The sequence below is a fragment of the Poecilia mexicana genome, unplaced genomic scaffold (genome assembly GCF_051168715.1).
Source record: "Poecilia mexicana isolate PSO_F unplaced genomic scaffold, ASM5116871v1 scaffold_21, whole genome shotgun sequence".
Lineage (NCBI taxonomy): Eukaryota > Metazoa > Chordata > Actinopteri > Cyprinodontiformes > Poeciliidae > Poecilia > Poecilia mexicana.
Window position 1 is genome coordinate 10,491,865 of NW_028263390.1, and position 21,692 is coordinate 10,513,556.

The 21,692-nt window shown below is 40.1% G+C and overlaps 1 protein-coding gene across 1 annotated transcript; it reads right to left on the reverse strand.

The window, feature by feature from the left end:
- Nucleotides 1-7,315: 7,315 nt before the first annotated feature.
- pou3f2a (POU class 3 homeobox 2a) lies at nucleotides 7,316-9,427 on the reverse strand. Its single transcript, XM_014974430.2, has one exon. The coding sequence runs from the start codon at nucleotides 9,102-9,104 to the stop codon at nucleotides 7,935-7,937; it is 1,170 nt and encodes a 389-aa protein (XP_014829916.1). The 5' UTR covers nucleotides 9,105-9,427; the 3' UTR covers nucleotides 7,316-7,934.
- Between the last annotated feature and the right edge of the window lie 12,265 nt (nucleotides 9,428-21,692).

The window sequence follows — 21,692 nt, forward strand, 5'->3', positions numbered from 1 at the left end:
GGTAGGAAGAAGTGAGAACTTATAAACTCCTACCCCCTAAACACTTGAAACTTTAGAGTCCTACTGTCATTAAAAAAATCAAAATCAAAGTGGCAGTCAGAAGTAACAGTTACTAATATTTACCTATACATTTTCCCATTTTATGCTGGTTTGTCTTTCTAAACCCTTACACCAAGTTATGTGCAATACACACCTTATTGCTTTCTGTCACCCATATGTGTATCTATTGAAAATTACCTCTTTGTACTTTCTTTTGAATTGTGTTAAACTATTGCTTTGTTTTAAATCTTCATGTAACTTGTTCCATAACTTTACACCTTTAATTGAAATACAGAAGCTTTTTCTTGTTGTTCTAAAATTGCGGATCTTGAAGTTTGAGTGACCCCTTAAGTTATACCCCCCTTCTCTTTCAGAAAACGTGCTCTGTATGTGCTCAGGTAACAACTTTTTAGATACTTTGAACATAAATTGAGCCATTTTAAATTCTACAAGCTCGTCAAATTTGAGAATTCTGGATTTTATGAAGAGTGGGTTTGTATGCTCATAATAACCGACATTATGGATGATTCTAATGGCTCGTTTCTGTAGGACGGTTACCGGATGTAAAGAGCTCTTGTAATTAACTCCCCACACTTCACAGCAATATGATAGATATGGTAAAATCAGAGAGTTATATAGAATATGAAGTGATTTAGCATTCAATACATGTCTAGCTCTAGCCAATATGGATATACTTCTACTGAGTTTACTCTGTAAATGTTTAATATGAGGTTTCCAACTGATTTTGTCATCTATTATTAGACCGAGGAACTTATTAGCAAAAACCCTTTGTAGAGTTACGTCCTCTATTTGAACTTGGATTTCAGTATTTTTATAACAGTTCCCAAAGACCATGATTTTCGTCTTGTCCAAATTTAGGGATAATTTGTTATGGTCAAACCATATCTTTAACTTACTAATCTCTGAAGTGACTGTTGAGAGAAGATGCTCTAAATTGTCGCCAGAGGCTAGAATATTTGTGTCATCAGCGAATAAGATAAATTTTAATACATTGGACACTTTACTGATATCATTTATATAAAGATTAAATAAAACTGGTCCCAATACTGATCCTTGTGGTACTCCACAGACAGTCTCCTGCCAATCAGATTCCACATCTCCCAATTTCACAAATTGTTTCCGGCTCTTTAAATAACTCCTCATCCAGTCAGAAACTACTCCCCTAATTCCATAGCGTTCTAATTTTTTAAGTAAGATTTCATGATTTATTGTATCAAAAGCTTTCTTTAGATCTATAAATATCCCTACTGCCAGTTTCTTACTATCTGTTGCGTTGGTTATTTCTTCTATTAAGTCAGTTACAGCCAGCGATGTTGACCGGTTTGCTCTGAATCCATATTGACTGCTAATAAGTAGCGAATGTTTTTCTATGAATTGTTCCAGTCTTTTCTTAAAGAGTTTTTCCAGGATTTTAGAAAATTGTGGGAGAAGAGAGACAGGCCTGTAGTTAGTGAAGAGGTGTTTGTTGCCAGTTTTATACATTGGTTTGACCTTAGCTATTTTCATTTTGTTGGGAAATGATCCTGTTTGAAATGATAAATTGCAAATATAAGTTAGTGGTTTAGAGATTCCTTTAATTACTATTTTAATAGTTTTCATGTCCAGATCATCACAGTCAGTGGAAGTCTTATTTTTACAGTTATTCACAATGTTTATGATTTCTTCTTCTAGTACAGGGTTGAGATATAAGGAGCTGGGATTATTCTCAATTAGATATTGCTGAGTTGCAGTTTTTGTAGTCGGTATTTTTTCTGCTAATTGAGGTCCTATATTAACAAAAAATCTATTGAAATTATTGACGACACTTTTCAAATCAGTAATATTCTGTTCATTATCTATAAAATAGTCTGGATAGTTGTTATTGTTAGATTTTCTAATAACTCTATTTAAAATATTCCATGTTTCCTTAATGTTGTTTTTATTCCTATCCAGTAATTTATGATAATAGTCCTTTTTACATGTTTTTATAATATTAGTTAACTTATTTTTATATTTCTTATATTTGTTTTCTGATTCAGACGTTCTATGTTTTAGAAATTCTCTATAAAGTTTGTTTTTCTTTTTACATGCCTTTTGTATTCCTTTTGTGATCCACTGTTCATTTTTTTGAATGCTTTTCCTGTTATATTGTTTGATTGGGCAGTGCTTGTTATATAATATTTTAAATGTTTTTAAAAATTCTTCATATGCTAAATTCACATCATTCATTTTATATATTAATCTCCAATCGTAGGCCAACAACTCAGCTTCTAGAGCTTTTAGTGTCTCTTCAGACGTAACCCGTCTGTAATGCGTCTCTATTTTTTGATCGTCTGTTTTGCACTTACAGTCGTAGACTATGAACACTGGTAAGTGATCAGTTATGTCATTCATTAATATTCCACTAGTTAAATTATTTTCCAGCACATTTGTAAAAATATTATCAATTAAGGTAGCGCAGTGCGATGTAATGCGACTGGGCCTGGTGATTTTAGGATACAGGCTTAAACTGAACATGGTGTTAATAAATTCTTCAGTCATTCTATGTTTATTTGGATTGAGAAGGTCAATATTGAAATCCCCACAGAAAAATGTTATTTTTTGATTAATTGTTATAAATTTTTCTTCTATCCAGTTGTTGAGTACTTCAATGTTTGATCCAGGGGCTCTATAAATGCAACTCACTAAGACATTTTTCCTTTTTTCCACGAGTATTTCTATAGTCACACATTCAAACATGTTGTCCATCACAGTTGACATTGTTTCGATCAACTTATAATTAATCTTCTTGTCAACATATAAAGCTACTCCCCCTCCATTTTTGTTTTCTCTGTTCTTACAAACCATTTCATAACCATTTATTTCAAAATCTATGCCCTTATCACTATTGAGCCAAGTTTCTGATAAGGCAATAACATTGAAGGTCTGTGAAAGTTGTTGGAGGTATTGTTTGATGCTGTCAAAATTTGCATAAAGGCTTCTGCTATTAAAGTGAATTATTGACAGCTTTTGTTCTGTTTTAATGCTGTTGTTGAACTGATCATCGCTGTAATAGTGACAACTATCATTGCTGACATTATAGAAGTTGTTATCAGGATCAATGTCAGTTTCAATATCTTGCTGATGATAGTTTCTGTGTTGGAATACTGGTAGCTCTATATCCTCATAGGCCGTGATCTGTTTCATGTTTCTCTTTCAGAAGTGAACGTCAGCTATGTCTGGCTGTCTGTCATACATTGTTGGATAATTTAGGGGTACTAGTACGTGGATGGGTGATCAACTTATCATAACGTAGGTAAGCGATGTCCCCTCTTTGACGTGCTGCTTTTAAGTCCGGCATTAGTTCCGCCCTCCTTTTCCTTACTGCATCCGTGAAGTCTTCGTTAATGAAAATCTTAGATCCCTTAAGTGCCTTGGTGCTCTGCAGAATAGTTGATCTGTCCTTGTATCGTAAAAATTTGACAACAATGGGCCTCGGTCATTTTTATTTTACTGAGTAAAATAAAAATGACCTGAGTTTTATTTGAACTGCAAACTTCACTAAATTGGAACATAATCTGAGAACACGAAGCAATACAATTAATTTATGATATCTGACATAGTTGGCACTATTTTATTACATTAAAAAACCCTTAGTTTAATGAAACCAAAAGATGCAAATATGTAGGTAACTAACAATGTATTTCAGAGTTCACTTTAAGTACTATAGTAAACAAGCAGTTTACTAAAACAGGTTCAACTTCACACAAATATAATTTTAAAACAAACTTATGTAGATGTATGACAGTGTACCAGTTCAAGCATGAAAACCTAAAATTCAGTTTCTCAGAACAATTGACTGTCTGATTCGGTTCTGGCCTAGTTGGATGTGTCTCCACTGGGACTGTATTCCTCACTATGTGTGCATGAACATTCACATGTTGTGATTGACACAAAGATGATTTTACTGGGTGTGCACCCTTGGCCAGCCAGTTTCTCCAAAATCTCTCTGTATATTTTTTGGTCACGGGCTCCAATCTCCGGTTAATGTTGCAAAGACTAGTCCATCGCAATTGATACAAAGGTTTGGACAACATCTCCATCTCCCCAACTACCGCAGTCTCATTGCGGATTCCTTGGGCCAAACAACGAATGCCAAACAATTTGAGTATAGGTCTGGTTTGTACCGTCCCTGAGGTGATTCCAGAAAAAATGTGAAGTAATCCCATAGGATCTGCAAAAGCAGACAAATCTGACTGAAACTGAAAGAACCAGAAAGTACTGGACTGTTTCTCAGTGACCCAAAGTCCTCGTTTCAGAAAATAAATGTATCATCTCATTTGACAACGAAAGTCTCAGAGTCTGGAGGAAGAGAGGAAAGGCATAAAAACCAAGAAGCTTGAAGTTCAGCGTAAAGCTTCCACAGTCACTGATGATTTTAGGAGCCATGCTATCGGCTGCTGTTGAGCAACTGTGTTTTATCAAGTCCAAAGTCACTGAAGCCATCTAGCAGGGAATTTCAGAGCACTCCATGCTTCTCTCTGCTGACAAGCTTTATGGAGATGCTGATTTCATTTCCCAGCAGGACTTGACACCTGTCCACACTGAAAAAGTACTACCGCCTACCTCAGTGACCTTGGTGTCATTGTGCTTGATTGGCCATCACACTTGTCTGATCTAAACCCCATAGAGAATCTATGGGATATTATGAAGAGTCAGATGAGAAACATCAGAACAAGCAGTGCAGATAAGCTGATAAAGAACCAGGGCTTCCTGAACACCTCAACAGAACCACTGGCTGATCAAGAGGTCCAGTTTTTTCTTCCAAAGAAGCTGCGACCAAGTATAAAGTACATGTCTGCTTAATTTATATTCTGCCTGCATTTCTGTGTTAATTAGTATTTCTAATTGCCTTACATAATATAGTTTTCTGAGTAACGCAGTTTTGGATTTAAATCAGCAATGAGTCGTTATAAAGAAAAAGAAATAGCCTTTAATTGACTTATAAAAATAAATGAACCCTTTGATTATATCTTACCTTAAGGAGAAACATGTGTACTATGCTGCTGCATTTATGTAAACATTAAAACTGTCATGGAAGCTTGACGACCCTGAAATTCCTGTCTTTGCTTCACTTCCCCTGTAAGAGATCTTTGGGAGTTTTTGAAAACCTCACCGTCTTCCTCATTGAGTTGTGGTGAGAAAGACATGGGTCTTTATCTGGAATATTTATCCAACATTAATCTGTGTTCTCTTTTCTTTCTCCTTTTTGACTAATAAATAAATAAAATCCAAGCAGCCATTAACCTTGAATTAAACTCTGAGACTCTATCTCGTTCTTGAGGATTGACAGAGTCTTTGCTACATTTGACCACTAGGTGACAGCAGCGAGCTGCAATAAAGTCAGTCATTATTAACAGCCACGTTATAAAACACAGAGTTAGGTTGACAAAACGTAAGTAAAAACCATAAAGGACGAGATCTAAATTTATCCCAAATGTAAATCACAGTCAGTTGCATTTTTATTATTATAATTATTCATTTAGTTTGGAACGCTCCAAAAATGCTGAAGCAAGATAAGGCGCAGAGTTACTGAAACATAACTTAATAACCAAGATGTAATAATAATAATAATAATAATAATAATAATAATAATAATAATAAAACAAAAACATTTTTTCGGGATGTTTCAACAATAAATTGCGTCATCGTAAAACAAGTTTGCACCTGTTTTGTGTTCTCATCTCACATTTATGTGCATCAGCAGAATAAAACGTGCAGCTTACTTTAGGATGGAAGACTGCCAATAAAGGGAGATTTAATTGTTAAGGTGTTAAACAAATAAATGCACTTTGCACCATCTCATGACTCCAACTGCTCACCTGTGACTATCTTAATGATTGGATATTATTATGAACTACTAATAAAAAACATTTTACTCCCAGAAACTGTAAAAATCATCTCGCCGTCACTATCGAATAATTTTCCAATTATTCTGACCATTGGTGTATCTTTCAGATGCAGGTGATTGAGTGTGGCTATCTCTCCGTACAGCAGTATCAGTGCGCACATCTGCAAAGCAGCTGAAGGACACTTCCAAGCAACCGAGACGAAGCGATAAAGTCCGTAATTAAAATGCAAAGGCCAGAATAGATAAAGAAAAAGAAAAGAAGCAGTTTTTTGCAAGTGTTTCCCCCCTCTTCTACTGCCTTGGAGCTCAATAAATATGGAGCAAGACTGCAGGGTTGTAGAAAACCAGTACGATTTAATGACAAAAAAGCAGATAGAAATTGTGCAATTGTTGATTTCATTTCCCTCTTTGCTGGATCACAGATTTCAGGTCGATAAATTTTTATTTTGGTTTTATTGATTTTTTTTTCTCCCCTTCCTCTCTTTTACAGCAGAAACTCAAACTCATCTGAAGGATTTCCGGATTATAACTCTTATCTTAAAAAAAGAAAGAAAAAGAAAAAAGCCTGTTATTGTTTGTTTGACAATAATCAAAATATTAAAAAAATATGTGCGTATTGCAGATTAATATTTCATATATTGCTATTTTTCCCTTTGACTGACAAGAAAAAAAAAGGACTTAGAAATTGTCATTTCAATTATGTATGATAACCAAATAATAATTTCTCTCCAGCCAACCAACGTTCCTTCATTGTATTTGAGTTTCTGAAGTTCAAGATTTGAATCAAAATATGTCAGAGATTTGATCCCCGACTTCTGGAGGATTTCCCCACAGAAACATCTTACATATCAGATCATAATCACAGGATTAAGGTGGCACAAGAACACAGGTGTCTGTGTTTGTGCTTTGGCACAGTTTGACATGGAAAACGAACCCAAAACAAAAATACAGTTAAAGTAAAGCCATACATATGTTTTTCTTTTTTAATAATAATAATAATAATAATAATAATAATAATAATAATAATAATAATAATAATAATAATAATAATAATAATAAATTCTTCTCATCTGACTGAGTCCAGAACGGATAATAACGGGGTCAGGGTCACTTTAAATATGTCCCCCGTTCTTCTTACTTAAAGGAAGCAAGGCCAAAATAAACTGGATCCCTCTGAAGGCTCCAGTCGGACAGTCTCGGTCTGTTTCGTCACAGCGTTTTGGGGAAAAGTACAGAAATAACCAACAGCAAAAACACAGTGTAAACGGACGCACAGAAAGGAAAGCACGAGTCAACCAATACACACACATTGTTATTATTATTATTATTATTATTATTATTATTATTATTATTATTATTTCAACAATATTTTTTCTACATTTTCAACATTTATAAATTGACATTTTAAAGAGACATTATAAATAAAAACATAAATATAAAATAAAATAATAATAATAATAATAATAATAATAATAATAATAATAATAGGTTGGCTGGTATTGTGGGCTACAGCATTTGTCTGCCATTTCAGCCCTGTCTTTTACCAAAAGCTGCAGGATCCCTGTCGCTTTTGTTATGATGGAAAGATGGCGTTTATTTACCCACACCGACTGCAGCCTGCTCCTATAGTTTTCCTCCTTCCTGCCTTTCTTTAAAAGACGGATGCAGAAAATGTCGATGCTTCCCCCCTCCCCGCTCCCCCACCTTTTTTTTTTTTTTTTGTCTTCCTCTCTTCCCTATTTTGGTTAGCACACACCAGCTCAATGTGCCTGGCATGAAGCCATTCTACACATCTCTGCTCTGAGTGTTTTTAGCACCGGGGTGCCACTCTGCATCCCTGCGTCCGTCCAACACTTAAAACTGGCTGAGGTCCAGTTCCAGCATTGAGAAATTTAACAAATAAGAAGCTTCCTCCTGCAGAGGTTCGTGTTTTCTCCCCAAAAATAATAATAATAGTAAGGGGGGGGTGGGGGTGAAAGAAGAAGAAGAAAATACTGGACAGGGGTCACTGCACAGGAGTCTGTCCTCCGTGGTGAGGAGGGGTGTCCCCGTACATGTCCTCCCCTCCTGATATCTGTCCCCCAGCGGGGGTCATCCTCTTCTCCTTCTGCCGCCGGTTACAGAACCAGACCCTCACCACCTCCTTCTCCAGCTGCAGGCTGTCCGCCAGGGAGTTGATCTCCGCCGCTCCCGGCTTGGGGCATTTCAGAAAATGGCTCTCCAGAGCGCCCTTGACGCCCACCTCGATGGAGGTCCGCTTTTTCCTTTTCCTCCCCTGCGCCGCGATCTTATCTAGGCTGGTGGGACTCCCCGACGTGGAGTCCGCCTCCTCCAGCCACTTGTTCAGCAGCGGCTTGAGTTTGCACATGTTCTTGAAGCTGAGCTGCAGCGCCTCGAACCTGCAGATGGTGGTCTGAGAGAACACGTTCCCGTAGAGCGTCCCCAGGGCCAGCCCCACGTCCGCCTGCGTGAAGCCCAGCTTGATCCGCCGCTGCTTGAACTGCTTAGCGAACTGCTCCAGCTCATCCGAGGTCGGCGTGTCCTCGTCCGACTGGTCCTGGTGGCCCCCGTGCTGCTGGTGCTGGTGGTGGTGGGCCCCGGGGCCGCCCCCGTGCTCACTGAGGTGCGGGCTGTGGCTGTGGTGGTCCTCGTCCCGCAGAGGGTGGTGGTGCATCCCCCCCTGCTCTCCCCCTGGCATCAGAGCGAAGCCGGACTGGGAGTACACCAGGCTCTGTCCCTCAGATGTCGCCATGCCGGTGATGTGCGTCGTGGCCGTGCTGGTTCGCCATGCTCTGGCGTCGTGATGCGCCTGCTGGTGCGCTAGGTGAGGGTGTCGCTGTTGCTGCTGCTGCTGCTGCTGCAGGCTGCTGGAGTTCTGCAGCTCCTCTCGGTCACTGTCATGCAGTATGGGCTTCACGTCCTGCTCTCGGAGGGGACTGGACGGCCACGGCGCCCCGCTGTCACCGTGAGAGAGCGCCGTTATCCACTGGTGCGCGTGGCTGAGCGGATGCCCACCGCCCGGTAGCGTGCCGTAATCGTTCTGGAGCAGGGTGTGCGCGTCCCTGTACGCTGCCGCCTGCTGCATGCTCCCGGACTCCGAGTGCGGCGGCGGCGGCGGCGGCGCGCTGCTGGGGGTGCTGAGGACGCTGTAGTGGTTGGACGCTGCGGTCGCCATAAACTCTCTCGGAGCCAGAGTGATAGCCGGAGTTAAAGAGGGAGGCTGCCTCTGACAGGAACTCTCTTTGCGCCACGGGGCAACTATAGGCGTCTCTCTCCAGCATCTCCCGGGCGCTGTGCCAAGGGGACGCAGAGGCGCGCACCTGTGGTCCGCCTCGCTCCGCTCTTTATTGGCCGAGAACGCCTGACAGATGTGGTTACCCCTGACAGCACCCCGCTCATTGGTCACGGGAGATTGTGCTGAAACCCCAATCAGTCTGGCCAACAATGCGAGCAGTCCTGCAGCATGTTGGTGAACAAAGTGGAAGGAGAGATGTGGCAGCTGAGTTCAAACACGGAAAATACAGAACATGTTCAGACTTAAGAGAGAAAAAAAAAAAAAAAAAACGAAAAAAAAAAAAAACTACCCTAAAACGTCTTGTCACAGTTAATGTCTCTTGATCTGGGTTAGTGGGTCACGTTTATTGGTTTCATGCGTAAAAATGACGCGTAAAAGTTGTAAACCTTCCAATTATGCACTTTTGTGTTCAAAACCAAAACAGGAAGGGAGTGGAAACCAAAATTCTTCTTAGATGTATTGCAGAGATCATTTGGAGGAACTCCCAGCTGCCTCTCTGCCCTCAGGACGCCGTCCAAGGAGAGCGAGAGAGAGAGAGAGAGATTGTGTGTGTGAGGGACCGCGTGCTTCCAGCTTCTGCCCCGTTGCCATGGCGAACGCGGTGAATGGAACAACGACGCCCACGTCACAGCTGCAATTCGCAGCTTCTTTTGCGCCCTTCGCCCGGCCCGTCAGGGACAAATAATCCAGGGGAGGGGGCGAGCAGAGAGGGCAGCTGAGGGGCCAAACAGAGAGGAGGCTGCAAGAATGGATCCCTCAGTGCGCCGTGCCCCCTTCCACCTGCTTGTTGGGTAAACTTTGGAGATGGATGCGCCCACAGTAGCACAAGGAGAAGGGAGGGGAAAGGGGGGGAGTTGCTCTCCTCCCAAAAAACTCTGAGCAGCAAAGAGGGGCCTGAATTGTTAAGACCGAGCAAATGAACTAAATACCCCAGATCTTTTTGAAATTAGTGAAGCATGTGTTCCGGGAAACTGATTTATTCTGCATGTTCTTAGTTTAGTATAAGAATTAATTTGTAGAAGTAGCATTCTGTGCTGCACTGTCGATTTTAGAAGGGAAAAAAAAAACAACAACTTAATTTTACACAAAAATGGACTTTTCTACTTCCCTCATTTATCATAATGCAATGCTTTCCTTAAAGTTGGAGTGACATATTTTTAACCTCATTCTCATCAAATGACGGTGGTGATGTGATGTATTCTTGATAGACAAAGAGTCAGTTTAATCACATTTTTCTTTCAAACATAGTGAAAATTTAACCATAATAAAAAAAAATAAAAAAATAAAAAATAAACAAAGATTGGGGACAAAATTCTTCCAGATCAGCAATGCCAGGTTTGCGAGTAAATCTGACAAATCACTATGCAAAGTAGAACACAAACTTAACATCCCTACTGTGAAACATGGTGGTGGCACCGTTGTGTTGGGGGAATACTTTTCTTCAGAAGGAGCAGAAACCGGCTAGATTTGATGGAAAGATGGCGCCACAAAACCTGCGAAAGACTTCAGATTGGTGCAAAATAAAACTTTTTCAAACAACAGCGTGTCCCACCCGAGTCCCCATAGCTCTCCAGCCTCGATTTTATTAAAGGGTAGCTGGACTGAATAAAGTTGCACTGTACAACTTGCAGATTTTTATTTTTTTAAATAATTCGAAAACCATTTGTCCTTTTCGTTCCACTTCGCAGTAATGCACTCATTTCTGTTGGCTTATCACATGAAGTAAAATACATTGAAATTTGAGATGACAGAATGTATATCAGTTTAAGCTACGTGAATATTTTTACAAGGTATGCTGTATGTTCCAGGCAAGATCTTAGATCCAGAGCATTTCCTGTTCGCAAGACAGCATTTGGCAACATAGGCCTCGGTTGGTCAGAGCAGCCATATAAATGTTGAAGAAATGCTATTGTAGCCTTTCTTGTTGAATTTTAGTGTGGCAAGACATTTGTTTGAGTTTGAATCCTGACCTGAGGTCTTCCTGCAGGGCATTTCCATATTCTTATTGCATTGCATCTCTTCAGCTCCCTCCTATCGTCCAAAAACACAATTGTTCCCTCTGGTCCCTCCAAATGGCTCTGGACTGGAAATCTGTCCAGACTGTGTCTCGCGATTATAGATGATGGAAGGATAGATGTAAACAATTGAACACGAACAACAAGATTCACCTCAGTGTATGTCCAATCCGGTCGATGAGGAGAATTGTGGCACATTACTTCTAGTTTTTGAAACTCATTCATGGAGTTTCCTGTTAAATAAGAGCAACACATTGTTATACCAGCCATGTGTAATGAGTGTGTTTCAGATTTTAAATGATCTATCTTAAAAGAAGAAGAAGAAGAAAAAAAAAAACAGCTCCAAGCTGCAGCAGAAGTATTGAAAATGATTGAAATATCTCCAGTCTGCCAAGAGCAAGTAGCCATTAAGTTACAGTTTGGGGTATTCTACAGTTTATAATTTGTCCAAAGCTTTGATAAATAATATATACTGATAAACAGCTGAAGCCAATGACACGTTCTATATTAAAATAATCTTGAATCATGTCTTCTTCATTTGATTTCCCCCCCATATTCACTATTAATAGCATCAATATGTACACAATGTTGACCATTTTGAAGAATTCAAAAGGCTCACATTCTTTCTTCTACATACATGGAGCTTACATCATTCTATATTAATTCAACTAAATATGTTTCTGCTGGACATTTCACTATTACTGGCAGGTTTGATTTTGCTGCATCCCGTCTGTAAAATTAGTTGAGTGATATTAAAAAAAATAACAAAAAAAAAAATATAAAAATCTTATTCTGCTGAGTCTCCCTGAAATCCACCCATAGCCCCCAGGGTGTGTCTAGACCTACTTGCAACTACTTTTAGGGATATGTGATTTTATTGGCTCAATGTGGGGCAAAGACTGCAAAAAAAAAAAAAAAAAACTTCAAGAGCCCAACAGATACACATCTGCAGTCAGATTATTGGGGAAAATAGCACATTGTGAGAGAACACTATAACCCTTTACATTTGTGTCACATTGCAACAACAAATTTCACTGCATGTTATTAGAATTTTATATGATGGACCTACACAATGGATAGTGCAATTGTGAAACTGAAGGAAAATGATAAGTGTCTTTTTAAATTAACTCAAGAAATACAATTTAGAGTCTTTGACGCATTTTTGCTCATACCCCTTTTACTCTGATACCCCTGGTTAAAATCCATACAAGGAAGTACAAGGCAGTGTATTTACAATTTCATCAGTATGAATACAGCTGTTTATGAAGGTCTCAGATGTGACATAAAGAACCTAAACTTTTAGTAAAGATAGAGCATTAATCATCTTAATTAAATATCAACCTGTACATCCTACTGCCTTTGTTATTAGTGTGTAATTCTCAGGAGGAGTTGCAGAGATCCAAAACTCAGGTGGAGAATTTGTCGACATGACAACTCTTAGTCATGTTCTTCCACAAATTTAACCTTTTGGACAATTTAGTGGAATAAGGTGCAAAATGTAGCCATTTGACCTTCTTAAAATGCATGTCAAACATTATGCATTTTTAAAAATTAACACTCCCCATCATCTTGGAGACAGCATTATAATGATTAAGCACAGTGGTGGCAGATTTATGCTGGAGCTAACAGATGGATGGAGCAAAATACAATTGAAAACCTGATATTGAGCACAATAAACTGAAGCAAGAAGTTCACATTCCAGCTGGAGAGTCAGGAAAACAGTCAGATCCTCAACAGAATGGTTTGGATAAGAAAATATAAATGTTAGAATGGCCCAGTCAAAGTCTGAACCTAAATCACATTGAAAACTGCTGTTCACAGACACTCTCCATTAAATCTAGCAAGTAGCAAGCAATGGCTACTTGCTACTTGCTTGAGGTTGAGTTCCTTTACCAAGAACAAAGGGAAAAGATTTAAGTCTCTACAACTGAGAAGCTTGGAGAGTCACAGCCGAAAAAAACTTACTGCATGAAGCGGAGCAGAAGCTGGTACAAAGTACCAATGAGAGCTGCTTGGATGTGCACGCAACAGTATACAGCTTGTGCTTTCTAAAAGTTTAGAAAACCATCCATCATCATTTTCACGATCACACACTACCGTGTGTTGATGTATCACATAAAAGCCCAATAAAATACACCAGAGTTAATGGCTGTAGCCTGAAGATGTGTAAAAAAAAAAAGTTCAAGGACTATAAATACTTTTGCAAGGGGCTGTATAATGATCGGTTAATTAGCAAACACTGTGAATGAACAAGCTGGGCACGCATTGGCTTAAACTGACGTAAATTTACTGGGATCGAAAGAACAGCAGCTTATGATCGGGGGCACATTTCAGAGAATTACTAAATGTGTCACCAGGGGTTTTGGCAAAGCCGTGTGTTGAGACAGGCAAAACATATTACTCTAATAGACTAATATGCAAACTACTGGCTGCCCAATTACAGAACTTAATAATGCATAAATGATGCGAGGCCTGTTCTTACAAGTCGAAGGGGTCGCTGTTAATTCAGTCAAAGGCTGCTGGGTATGGCTGCTAACCGACTCAGCAGGTTCGCGCACATGCTGCCTCGGTTTGCCTGCATGTGTTCAAGAGTGAGGGTTAATGATGAAGATTCTGAGCGTTAAATTAACAGTAATTATGTGGCCCCGTAGCTGTAAAGATTCAATTTGTTTCCAAACCTAATGGGTCTAAGTGTCCCAATGTGCAAGGCTAAACTCCGTATGAGATATTTATGATTTAAAAAGCACATAGTATCAGGGAAGGATCCACGGATGGGCGCATCTGTGTGTTTAGGGGGAAATAAAGGTGGTTGAAAGAATTGAGAGTGATGTCAGAGTGTGAATTGCACAGAATCTAAATTAATCCAGATGTGAAAATCCGTTTTTGTTTGTTGTTCCTGTGCAAGTAGTGCCACCTGTTCGTTTTTGCCACTTTGAGGGAAAAAAAAAAAAGAAAAAAAGCATGATTCAAGTGTGAGATGAAGCAATTTCTCTGAGTGAAACAGCAATTTATCCGGACCAATATGCGACCCTCTCATGTCCCTCCCCCTGTGGGAACCCTAACACCAGGGGTAACTGGTGCAGGAGGGAGAGGGAGTCGGGGGGGGGTTCTTTATGCTGCCGGACACAGGGAGATAATGGCCATTCCTCCACAGCTGGCCCTCACAATCAAAGGAAGAGGGAGCTTGGAGGATTCCAGCTTTAACCAGGCCTTTGTCTGGGCTAATTACATCTGAATGCGAGACCCCAAGAACCCTCCTCCCTCCCGGAGCAAAACCTGCACAGAATACCCCAAACAACCCTTCAGCGAGAAGACAGAGTGCACAGACATGGGGCGCACATGCACAGAAATATAGAAAACCTGCAGACTAATTCACCATCCTTATATGTTAACTGGCGCACACACACACACACACACACACACACACACACACACACACACACACACACACACACACACACCCACACACACACACACAGACTCTGAACTCGTTCATTACCCAGAAACACATCCCCATCCCCAGCAGGCTCTCATCAAAGTCCTGTGCCTCGCTCGCACACACTCACTTGTGGCACTTGGCATTAGATCAGATCTCAGTTTGCTGCTCTCAGAAGAGATAAGGAGGTCTTAGAGGACTTAGGTTGAATAGAAAACACAGTGAAGAGCCTTTCCCTCATGCACCCCCATAATCCCAATCTATACCCTCCCTCTGGAGCCCCCCCAAGTCCCCGCCCCCCCTGCCCCCAACCTCCAGTGCTCTACTCCATCTGTGCTCTGAACTATTCAGCTTATAAAACTGCTCAGTGATATTTGGTCTCAGAGAGAATCTTAGAGTTGGCTCAAAACAGTTGTTAACCTGTAAAAGTAATGCACAACTTTCAAAATGCACATCAGATATTAGTTGCAGTTCTTGCAGGAATGCATTCATCCTCTGGTGGTTTCCCAAATGCAAACTGTGTTTTAAGCAATCTATAATCAGAGGATAATAATTCAGTCCAGGTTGGACACAGCATCATGTTTTGTTTTGTGTGTGTCAAACTCTTACTCATGTCCATCATTAATTTCAAACTGATTTAAAAAAAGTTTGGTGTGGAATAATTAAAGTCTGAGTCTAGATATATATCCATCCATTTTCCTTCACCCTTGTCCCTCAGTGGGGTTGGGAGGGGTGCTGGTGCCTATCTCCAGCTCACGTTCTGGGCGAGAGGTGGGGTACACCCTGGACAGGTTGCCAGTCTGTTGCAGGGCAACACAGAGACACACAGGACAAACAACCATGCACACACACACTCACACCTAGGGGCAATTTGGAAAGGCCAATTAACCTGACAGTCATGTTTTTGGCCTGTGGGAGGAAACTGGAGAACCTGGAGAAAACCCACACATGCACAGGGAGAACATGCAAACTCCATGCAGAAAGACTGGGGCTGGGAATTGAACCCAGAGCCTTCTTGCTGCAGGGTGACAGCTCTACCAACCGCGCCACTGTGCAGCCCCCTAGATATATATATATATATATATATATATATATATATATATCTATATATATATATATATATATATATATATATAGATAGATAGATAGATAGATAGATAGATAGATAGATAGATAGATAGATAGATAGATAGATAGATAGATAGATAGATATATATATATCTATAGATATATAGATATATATAGATATATATATTATTTTTAACTAGAGATAGTCAAATATTGTCCAGATTTATTTAAAGTAAAGATAAAAAACCCCAATAACCATTAAGTTAATGCCAATTAGAAACTCTGATTCAAAAACAAACTTCAGCCAATATTTTTGTAATCCTCAAAATATGCACAAAACAAGAGTGAAGGTGCTGGTAATACAGAAAACTTGTTTGATGCACCGTGACACTGGGCAATGGTACCTAGAAGTATCTTTATATACTAATATTTTTGAAAATTAGTTTTAAGTCTGTTTGTCTCTAACTGCTTTTCCAATAGCAAGGAACAAGTTTTACAATGTCAAATCAATGCGAGGGTGAAAAGGACAAGAGTCCCATCGTGATGAATTGCATTTTTTTTTTCTGGATGATGATAAATGTCTCTCAGTTGTCAAGAACTCTACTTCAAATTTGAGAGCAGAAGCAGAGAACCTCTACGCAGCAGCATTGTTGAAGCCCATTAAATCCATGGTAAAGTGTGGTGATGACTTTTCAAACTCTGACTTCTAGTTTGACTAAATATGTGACCCTAAAGAGTTGCCAGATAAATTGTAGAAGTGTTTTACTTTAAATATATCCAGCAAATCTGAATAGAAAATCCCCCCACCACCCAAAAAAAAACTTTAGGAGGAATTTTAAAAGCAACTTTTAATTCTGAAGTTACATAAACTGTATTTTGGATTAGCAGTCATCTTGTCCACTCAGGTTAGATTTGTTGAGACAGAATGAACACTTTAAAAATATAAATTTTTAAGCTCCACATCTACTACAAGCTATGCTGCAACAGGCGATGAAGCTATAGCTCCCCCTTGTGGTGACTGAAGGACATAGCAGCACACAAGTGTGTAGCAGAAGGCCTAAACTCTGGAGGAGTTGCAGAGATCTAAAGCTCAGGTGGGAGAATCTATTAACATAACAGCGATTAGTTGTTACATCTTTTATTTTAAAGTTGTGAGAAGGAAGCCACTGGACAAGCTGGTTAGAGTCGACGTTAAGACTGGAGGAGATGGATGGAGAAAGAGTTTCAGCTTAGAGGAGGGCAATAATTCTAAACACACATGAAGAACTGCAGAGAGATGGTTTGGATCAAAGCATATCTATTTGTTTGGATGGTGCAGTCAAAGTCAAAACCTCCAGATGAGCTTAAGCGGTTTTGGCAAGATGAAAATAAATTTCCCAAAACAATCTTTAGTGCCATAAGGTACACACACATATACACCAAAAGCCTTGCAGGTGCAATTGCAGCTAGCAGTGGTTCAACAACCAACCATTTTGAGGCACATTTTGAAGACTTTTCTGAATGTGTTAGTGTCACGATTTCCCTGTTTCCTCTGCTCACTATCCCTCCCTTATATGTTAGTTAATTCATTGCTCTCACCTGCTGTCTTGCGCCTGCTGGCTGCTGATTGCTGATTGTTTTCACCTGCTGCTGCTGCCTTTATAAACTCCTGAGCCACACTCAAGGTAAGATGGTTTGCCATCAATTCTTGTCACAGTCCGCTGAGGTCTCCATAAATGTATTCACGACTATTGCCTTTGCCTTCCTCTTGCCTGCTCTGTGAGATTACCTGCCTCTGGTTATGAACCTAGTCTCATGTACATGGACTCTGATTACTGCCCCACTGATATTTGGATCTGTTGCTGACCTTTACCAGGGATCTTCTGCTGCAGGCCTTGAGGGTCAGTGTCCAGCAACTTATGTATCCCTAGTCCAGCACACCTGAATCAAATAGCTGAACCACATAGTGTTGAGTCAATTCCTCCAGCGTCTTGATTCATTATTAGAATCAGGAGTGTTGAAGCAGACGCATGTATAAAAGTTGCAGGACACAATCCTCAGTGCCTGGAATTGAAGATCCAGACACTGAGTACTGAGCTCAAGGTCTGAGTCTCGAGCGGTTTCCAGGGAAACCACTTCTCCTGATTATGCAGTTCCTCCTGTTCACTCTGTCCGTCTCTCACTGGTCTGGTCACTGGCCCCCCAGAAACCGAAGGCCCAGTTGCTGATCAACTTGCACATTTTCTTTTATAAATAATAAATTTAAAAAACTCTTATTTACAAGCTTGTTTCTTGCACTCTGTCCAAATTGTACAATGCTCAGTACAGTTTGATCAACTGGATAGCATCCTTTCTTGCTTTTGCTGTTGTATTTGCACAGTATGAGTCACCATTCTTTCAATAAAGATTTAATTGCTGCCAGTGTTCAAAGGAAGACAGACATGTTTTACAGAAGGTACAATATGTCTGTTTTACTGACTTTATGATTAAACTCAATGACATAAAAATGGAGCTGATTGTGAATTATGAAAGCAGTTGCCTTGTCTTCCACATTACCCAGTAGTAGTTCACTATAAATGCAGGCCAGGTTGCAAGGGAAAGAACAGTTCAAGTATTTAACACATTAAGGCTGATTGCTGACTGTCAGATTGTGCTTGCAAGTTGAATCTTCAGAGCCGGTTGCGTAAACAATCAAAGGTTTCATACATAAAAGCAGTTAACACGTCACTATCATCAGTTACAAGTGGTTGTAGATCCGCAGAAGGTGATATCTGCGAGTTTTAAGCTCAGAAGCTGTGATGTGATCCAGAGCAACGAATAAGCCAACCTCTTCTCTGTCCTGTATGAACTGTGCGTGGGGGTTGTGTGGAGAAAAACGGGAGTATACAGTACTTCACTTACCCTGGACGCATTTCACATTTTGTGTTGTTGGTGAGTGACAGCGTGAGGGTTAGGAGGTCTCAATGGTGCTCAGTTTAGCATTGATTTATTCTCTTTCTCCAATTTATTTCCCCTTCGCCTGATCTGCCTCTGGGAGGACGAATGGAGGAGAAACGCCAAGCAGAGTAACTATCCCTCCCTCTCTTCCCCCTACACACACACACACACACACACACACACGCGCGCGCGCGCACACGCACACACGCATGCATACACACATTGTCAGTGTTTCCACAAGCAGGAATGCTCTTAAATCCATTTTTCTTCATGCATACAGTTTTAAAACCGTCTCAAACTGAGGTCTCCATTTCGCCGATCATTGTGTAGAACTGTAAATTCGCCACTCTTCCCCAGTCCCAGGGCACCAAGGCTCCTATAAGACTTCCCATGTTGTCCCGTATAACTGTCTTCAGAGAACCCATAAAGACATAAAGGGTCGCTCACACCTCCAGCTGAGTGGTCATAACTCACTGTTGGGTATTTTTACAATGACACTGCTGTCGGGAAAGCCACGATTCATCTTGTCCTCTGTTTTACAATGTCCTACATGAGCTGCAGATGTAGGAGAAGCATGAGTGGAGTCATATTTTACCATCTACTCATTGGCGGGTGATTCTTTAGGTGTTTAGAAGAAGGCTCTGCTTCCTTTCTGTGGGCTTTGATAATGACTGTCATCTTTTCACGTTCAAGCTGAATAAAAAAATAAATAAATAAATAAAAAAATCACACCAGGAAAGTGGGTGTGGGGAAAGGGGGCAGGTAGGTCGTTAAACCCACTTGAAAGCTCGACGCCCTGATCGATTGTCTCGAGCCAAGCAGGGATTAAAATCCGGCTAAGTCTGTACTAATCAATACTGATGGCTAACCCTGGGGTTAAAACAGGCGTAAATCCCCATTCATGCCCATAGACAAGCCCGCGCCGCGGCATACAGTACAGATAAAACCGAAGCTATCCATGCAAATGGAAAGACAATTGGTTACTGTAAAAGTGCGATCAATGTGAATGAGCGCTTTATGGGCAGACATACGTGGTTGTATCCATGTGGAGTGACACTCAGTCTGGTTAGATGGTAATAAGGAGGATTGAGTGAAGCCCTCGTGAAAGAGGAGCGAGGCCGGAGAGAAAACTCATATTTGCTGCCGGGTTGGCATCTCGGCAAACAGCCAGGCGGTAATAGAAGCAAGAGCGGCATATAGACAAAGAGCTCACATGCCTGATTGACTGTTTCACACCCTAATAGAAGGTGAACATCACAGATTTGATCGATCTTCTTTATCAGTAACCGGCCTCCTTATCAGGAACCAATATGGATCAGAGTATCTACAGGAAGACAAAGCTGCTGCACATCTAAATTCCATCAGTGTTTTATTTTTCTTCCAGTGCCACAATGCATATGTTGTTTTTTTTTGGTTTTTTTTTTGGTTTTTTTGCCTGATGCGTTTTCTTAAATTATAAGATTTTGGTTAAATGGAATTATGCAAATATTGGACACTCAAAATCTCCAGTCGCAAAAAGTCTTGACTTTTGGAGCACATATGATTTTTTACAAAGTATCGCTTTTAAAATCCATGTCTAACATTTTGGCACAACTTCCTACAGTGGTAAAATCTATCCGCATCTAAACTTGACATGTGTTCAACATGAAAAAAAAAGACAAAAGAAGAATGTTTACACGTCTTCATATCTTTTATTTGCATATGGGGAAAAACAAATCTCACAACTAATTTGCTTATCGCACGAGAAAATAAAGACCTTTGTATTTGATGTCATCTTTCACCCCAAAGAAACAAACAGATTATCCAGATAAAACAGAAGAGCACAAATTTATGAATTTGAAACAGAATATTAGAAGCCATGCCCCACAAAGAAGGACACTTGTATGAATTAGTGAGCATCTACAAAGCAAGCCGTTGTACATATACAAACCTCCATGTAGCTTCTACATGAAATCAACTGCACACAATTTGGCCATGAGAAGAATCATCTATACCTCTGCATGTAGCCACCGCGATATATGACTGAATATATTCTCACATATTAAGGTCGATGACATTTAACTGAGCGCTGAGAACTGATATCAAGACTTCTCCTGATATTATATGCATATTAAAACACATCATTTTTACACACAGAATTAGAAAATACAACTTCATCTACATGGCCCCGCTTTTACTCAACGGGAACTTTATTTAAGATGTTTTAGTAGCATACGGACTGTAATGTTACCCAGCTCATTTGGTCTTATTGATCTATTTAAATAACATGCTTCATACACAGAGGGAACCTGTCAGTATTTGCAATAAAAAAAAAAAAGACAGGAGACAAATAAAACCGACCATTAGAGTAAATGTAATTAAAACGATGAAATACTTTTGAATTTAACATTTTTTTTAAGAGTTTGGTCTCATTTGTATTTCTGTCTTCGCCACCTCCTCGGTGTTTATTTGTGTCCGATTTGGTCTGACCACATTTCATTCAGTTCCTGTATTCACTAATGCAGGAACGGTCTTGCATTTGGGTCTGTTTCTTTGTGTTCACTTTCCGTCTCTACTGCATTGGTTTGTTCTTTATGCTCGTTTCTTATTGTTCTGCTGCTTGTGTTTTGTTGTTTCTATAAGACTCAGCTCAGCTCCCAGTATTAATTATTTATTTTCCCCTCAGTCCACCTGTTTCCAGCTGCAAACATCATCCCCTTCTCTACAATCACACTCTTCTGCATTTAAACCTCTCGGTTTCTACCATTCGGTACCGGATCTTATTGTGGTAATGCCCGATATCATGTTCCTCTGCTCGTGTTCTTATTCTCCCTCATACAGTGTGAGCTAATAGTGGAATGATAACAAAGGAGTAAAACAATAAAAAAATGAGATTGACGACACAAACAGTCATACATACGAAGCAAAGGGATTAAAACTACAATCAAATATAAAATAATAAAACTGCTCTCTTTGCCAACTCCCCATGCAGGCTTTTTGTCATGGGTCAGCTCTGCTGTAGATCAAAGCCTTTCTTAGTCAAATGTGAGGGCA